The sequence below is a fragment of the Lathyrus oleraceus genome, chromosome 1 (assembly GCF_024323335.1).
Source record: "Lathyrus oleraceus cultivar Zhongwan6 chromosome 1, CAAS_Psat_ZW6_1.0, whole genome shotgun sequence".
Classification (NCBI taxonomy): domain Eukaryota; kingdom Viridiplantae; phylum Streptophyta; class Magnoliopsida; order Fabales; family Fabaceae; genus Lathyrus; species Lathyrus oleraceus.
The window spans coordinates 100,735,119-100,740,982 of NC_066579.1; the positions used below are offsets into that span (position 1 = coordinate 100,735,119).

Below are 5,864 nucleotides of genomic sequence, written 5' to 3' on the forward strand. Positions count from 1 at the left end.
CTTAGCAAGTCAATGTTCTTGGCTAAGCGAGCTTTGGTGTTGGAAAGATGTTTTTTTGTTCTATTTTTTGTCCTTTCTTGGTACGTTTGACATGTACTTAATGAATACACTGTTAAAATGTTCATACAAGTGTTTTTTCTTTTTATAATCAATTGTGAGGTTCATTGATTACTTTTGAATTAAGTTAATAAGTGCTTATATATTTTACGTATATTGGGCCCTTATCATTTACTAATGAATAATATGACTGGACTAGAATATTTAATTGGTGTCTAGAAGAAAATGATCCTCGATGGAACTAATGGGGCGAGCGCCCAAATGAGGTTTGGTCGGTCAAAGTGTACAAAGCAAGGTGGTCACCCAAAGAACCAGTTGGGCTTAAGCCAAAGACCAACGGCGCGTCTCATGTAATGCACGTGGTTTGTGAGGTGTCTTAAGGGAAACATCCAAGGAATGCGAGTAGTACGAAAAAACCGCTCCTCTCACGATTAAGGGATTACTTGGTCTCCTCTACTCCCATTTGCTGAGAAGAAGGGAAAATCGTCCTCTAACTTTCTAGCTCAGACCCAAACATTCTTCTACAAATGTTTTGATTCCAGGATTGAGAAAAGGGGAAGAAATTTCATCAGACACACACTGAGTGAAAGATTCTCTGATGCATGCGTGAGTAGGCTTTCCACAATTTCCATTTTTCCTAAGCACACCAGAATATGTCAAGGGGAGGCGGTGACTCTTATTGCTTTCTAGCAAACACGAAGACCCTTCATCATCCGCTAAAATTCACACCCCCAACACCTCTTGCATCATACGTGAGCACACTCCGTACATTTAACGAGTACAATGGCAAAAAGAATATAGGGAAGAGAGTTTTTTTTTTTTACTCAACATCAATATATAAAGCACAACCCTCTCTTTCAATAATAATAAAATTGAACAAAAATTCTAATAAATAATATAAGAGTATATTTTTGTAATTTCTATATTTTTTACAATAATAAAACAAACGCCTTTTAATAATTATTTTAATTATAATATCTAATCAATTTATAAACATAATTTTAATTTAATATTTTTACTATATTTTTATTATGATAATAAAATACACATTAAGTAAAATCACACTTCTTTTTCATTTATTTATTATATTTTTAAATTTATGTAAGATAGTCAAACACAAAAGTATTATGAGATGAAGAAAATAACAATTATGCTTGACTAATATTTAAAAAATAATAATATTTGACTATTTTTTGTTTTTGTTTTAAAGAGAACTTTTAATTATGTTTACTTATGATAAAACAATAAAAAATATAAATAAAAAGAGAGAATAAAATTAAACGAATCATTGCTTTAAAACTTTTTAAATGAAAAATAAAATTAAACAATTCATCCTTTTTAGAATTCTTAAAAAATAAAATAAAATTGAACAATTAATCTCAAAATGAAAAATAAAGTCAAACGAGTCATCATTTTGAAAAATCTCAGAAAGAGAAAAAATAAAATCAAACAATTTATTTGTTTCGAAAACTCTTAAAAAAATAAAACCAACCGATTTATTATTTTGAAAAGTCTGAATAAAAAAAATCAAACGATTTATCGTTTCGAAAACTCTCGATATATTAAATAAGTATTAATATTCTTTTAATATATATTGTTTGAAAAAATCTCTTAATTAATAAAGAAAAGTATTGAAAAAACTAAATTTTAATTGTTATATTTTCAAAAAATCTCATTGCTTTTCCTACAAAAAAACCTATTTCCATTCTATTACTCTCTCACTGTACTTTAATTATTAATAATATATCTTTATTTTAAATTCAAATAATATAATATTAAAAAATGTCAATATTTATAACCCCAGAATCACATTCTTCTTCATTAGTTTTCTTCTACTATCATATTCTCAGCTAAATAGTTTCATCAATCATTTCACATTCACAACAGAAATTAAACCTTTGCTACTTCCTGTTCTAGTTTTCATCTTCAAGGTACTTTTTTATTTTTCATTTTTATTATTATTTTCTCTCTTTATTTAATATATTTAGTTGAATCTTTATGAACACATTAAACTTTTGATATAGTGTAGATTTTGTGTTTGTGTTTAATTTATTGAAGTTTTTCATTACTGGGTAATGTTCAAAGTTTCATTTTTGTGTTGTTCTTCCATTTCTTGTGATAAAAAGCCCTAGAAATTTGTTGAACAAATTTTAATTTTTTAACATGGATTTTTGTCTTTTTTGTTTGTGTTTTTTGTAATAGGTTGGTTTTTAGGTGAAAAGATTTGTTCTATTTTGATGGGTATGGTTGAAACTCAATCGAAGGAACCATGTGGGGTTTCAAGTAGTTTAGCTGAAAATGTCATTGTTGAAGTTGATGGTTCAGAGAAGGTGGAGAATGAGGTTAAGGGAGGTCTTGGAAGTTTGGAAAGTGGAAATGAGAATGGTGCTGGAGAGAGAGGTTTGAGTGATGATGGTGTCGTAGTTGTTGAAGTTGTTAAGAGTAATGTTTTCGAGACCGAGGTTTTGGTTTTGAAGGAAAATGATTCTCAGGTTGTGGCTGATTCTGAGATGAATAATGGGGTGTCTTCTGTTTTGAAAATGGGAGAAAACGATAGAATCGTTGACGGGAAAATTGAGACTATTGAGGTTCCGATTGTAGAGATAAGTGAGAACATTGATGCTGAAGTGAATGGGAAGAAGGAGAGTGAGGAAGGAAAGAAAGATGAAAATTGTGATGATGTTGTGACATTTGAAGTACCAATAGTTGAGACGAATGAGAACATTGATGTTGAAATTGATGATTTGTTTGATGAAAGGTATGGTTATTCTGTTGGTGATTTTGTTTGGGGTAAAATTAAGAGTCATCCTTGGTGGCCAGGTCGAGTTTATGATCCATCCGATGCGTCGGATTTTGCTTTGAAGCTGAAACAGAAGAATCGGCTCTTGGTGGCTTACTTTGGTGATGGAACATTTGCTTGGTGCCATCCGTCGCAATTGAAGCCTTTTAAGGAAAATTTTGATGATATGGCGAAACAAAGTAGTTCCAAAAGTTTTACCAATGCTGTGCAAGAAGCTGTAGATGAGGTTGGAAGGGTTCTGGCTATGAAGATGAGTAGTCCGTTTGTTGTGGCTGAGGAAACTGAGTCTGAATTTGCTCCATTGTTGGCGAAGAATTCAGGAATCAAGGAAGGTGTTTTTGTGCCTGAAAGTGGCATAGAGAGACTTTCAGCTGTTTCAATCAAACCGGCTGAATTACTTTCTCAAGTGAAACAAATTGCTGAAGTTGTTGATATTGCTAGTGTTCTTGAGCTGGAAATCTTAAAGGCCCGGCTTTCGGTTTTTTATTTCTCGAGAGGAGGGTATAAGTTACCTTGTTATGAGAATCCCAAACGAGTTCTCGGACTTGAAGATAAAGATGATGTAGATAATGCAGTGGAAGCACCGTTCCAAGGCCCGTTTGAAGAGGACTTCTCTACCCTGCCATTGAGCCCGAAATCGGGTGAACCGCATCGTTCTCCAGGGCTTTCAGGAAGTAGATCGAACCGGAGAAGAAAGCAGAAAAGCATTGCTGACATTATGGGGGAGGATAATGATGCTGATGCAAAAGATAAGGAAGAGGATTCAAGTGATGATGAAGTTCTTATTGCAATTAGGTCAAGGGGTAAGAAGAAGAGAAAAGATAGTGATGACGCAATGACACCTAAACCGGTTCGTAAGAGAAAAGAGTTGATTATAGACACTGATGGAAAGTTTGAAAGAGCTGGAAAAGAAAGCCTCGAGAGGAAGAAAAACAGCGAAAATCGCAAATTGCGGCGTTCGAAAGAGAAAAAAGAAGAAGCTGTTGACAATGAAAACATCAGCGATGAGAGGAACGAAAAGGAAAATGATGAGAGCAAGAAAAACAGCGAGAATCGCAAATTGCGGCGTTCGAAAGAGAAAAAAGTAGAAGCTGTTGACAATGAAAACATCAGCGATGAGGGGAACGAAAAGGAAAATGATGAGGGGAAGTCGGAAGAACAAAACAAGAAGGGCTTTTTGTCGAGAGAAAGAAAGAAAAGCAAGTACTTGTCGCCTCCTTTCACTACTTCAATTACGCTTACAAAGGGAAGAGTGAAACTAGAAGCTAGAAGTGCTGGCCCACTTTCTCCTCGACTTTCGAAATGTAACGGCAAGGCACTTCAAGAGTTGGAGCTTTCTGACAGCTTGAATCACCAAACACAAGAGGATGAGAAAAAGACTATTGATCCAGAGAAAGTTAAGGTGCCTTCGGCTGAAATTCTGTCCAAAATCCGCAATGCTGCTGTTAGTCCACAAATTTCTAGGGATGGCACTTCTGCCGATAAACTGGAAGACTTTATTTATGTCATGAGAAGTTCTTTGTATCGCGAAGGTTCGTTACACAAAGTGTACAACAAAAGTCGACGTGGAAGGAAGAGAAATAAGCCGGAATCTGAACCTGATCAATCTGCTCACATAACACCGAATGAAGATTCTGAACCAGCTAAGAAAAGAAAGAAGATAGCCACAAGCATGTCAGAAGGGAAGAAGAAGGCTCGTGAAGCCGAGACAAGTGACAAGAAAGACATCGATGAAAAATCTTTGCCAGCTGTGCTTTTTGTGTCATTTTGGCCCGGGTCCACCCTACCTTCAACATCTGATCTTGTGGCAGTGTATCAGAAGTTCGGAGCTCTGAATGAAGAAGAAACCAATATGTTCCGTAATAATTATACTGGTCGAGTTTCTTTCCTAAGAACTCGTGATGCTGAAAAGGCATTGAGCGAATCGCAAAAGAAAAACCCGTTTGAACCTTCAGAAGTAACTTTTCAGCTTCAGTATGTTTCTTCTGATGGATCCAAGTCCGGAGAACAACGCACTGAAAGATCAAAAAAGAAGTTCAAACCTTCACAAGACAAGAAGAAAGACAAGACTCCAACTCCAACTCCGACTCCGATTCCAACCACACATTCTCTGACATATGGTAACGAGGCATCGAAACTGAACTTCATAAAAGAAAAACTTCAAGGTCTGGTCACAATGCTCGATTCATCCGACGACAAATCACCTGATTTCAAGACAAAGATAGAGAGCGAGGTGAAAGGTCTTTTGGAGGACGTGAACAACATGGTTGAATCTTCTTCGTCGTGAAAATCACATTGGTGAGTGGTGATTGTGTAGTTGCCGAGTAACAATCAAGATAGGTTTATCAGAGTGAGAGTCTTTTTTACTATGCTATATACAATATCAGGTTATATGTTATTGATCATGAAACCATTTGCATGATTCGTCTTTATAGAGAGATTAATATCTTTTAAGATTACTCAGGCTCTTAGTTTGTAGTGATACATGCATACAGCTTTTAAGGATTTGAAATATGCTGGTTTAATCAAATCACTATTGTGTTACTGTTATATTTTTTTTTCTTCCCTTTCTATTTGGTCATATATGATGAATTTGTTGGTGTGGTAAAACGGGTTTGACCCATCTGTTAAGCTTGTCGAGCAATGTTTAGGACTGTCCTCCCAATTTGTCCGCCCCATTTTTTGACAGGCACGGCATAAACAGATATGGTTTCTTTTTGTCACTTTTAACCTTTAGGGGTGACAGTCTGATCCGCCCTGTGTTTGGCAAGCATGGCCAAGGTTTTAAGCCCGGCTCACCGCCCTCATTGAGGGGCTTTGACTGAGCGAGCCTATACATAGCTGGCACGCGGGTTGGCCTTGTTGCATTGGGTACGAATAGCAATTAAAACTATGGTACGAATAGCAATTAAGGTTGCTATAAAACTATGGTACGAATAGCAATTAAGGTTGCTATAAACATTAGTAGTTGGTATTTTATAAGTAGAAATCTTGTTTGATTTGTAGT

At 35.5% G+C, this 5,864-nt stretch overlaps 1 protein-coding gene across 1 annotated transcript; it reads left to right on the forward strand.

Moving 5' to 3' along the window:
• The first annotated feature begins 1,828 nt into the window (after positions 1-1,828).
• LOC127119440 (PWWP domain-containing protein 3) lies at positions 1,829-5,407 on the forward strand. Its single transcript, XM_051049670.1, has 2 exons — positions 1,829-1,988; positions 2,260-5,407. Exon 2 carries the CDS (start codon positions 2,295-2,297, stop codon positions 5,142-5,144), a length of 2,850 nt encoding a protein of 949 aa, XP_050905627.1. The 5' UTR covers positions 1,829-1,988; positions 2,260-2,294; the 3' UTR covers positions 5,145-5,407.
• The last annotated feature ends 457 nt before the right edge of the window (positions 5,408-5,864 follow it).

What these genes read in the sequence shown, in the direction of transcription:
- LOC127119440 (XM_051049670.1), top strand. Translation starts at nt 2,295, where the DNA reads ATGGGTATGGTTGAAACTCAATCGAAGGAACCATGTGGGGTTTCAAGT.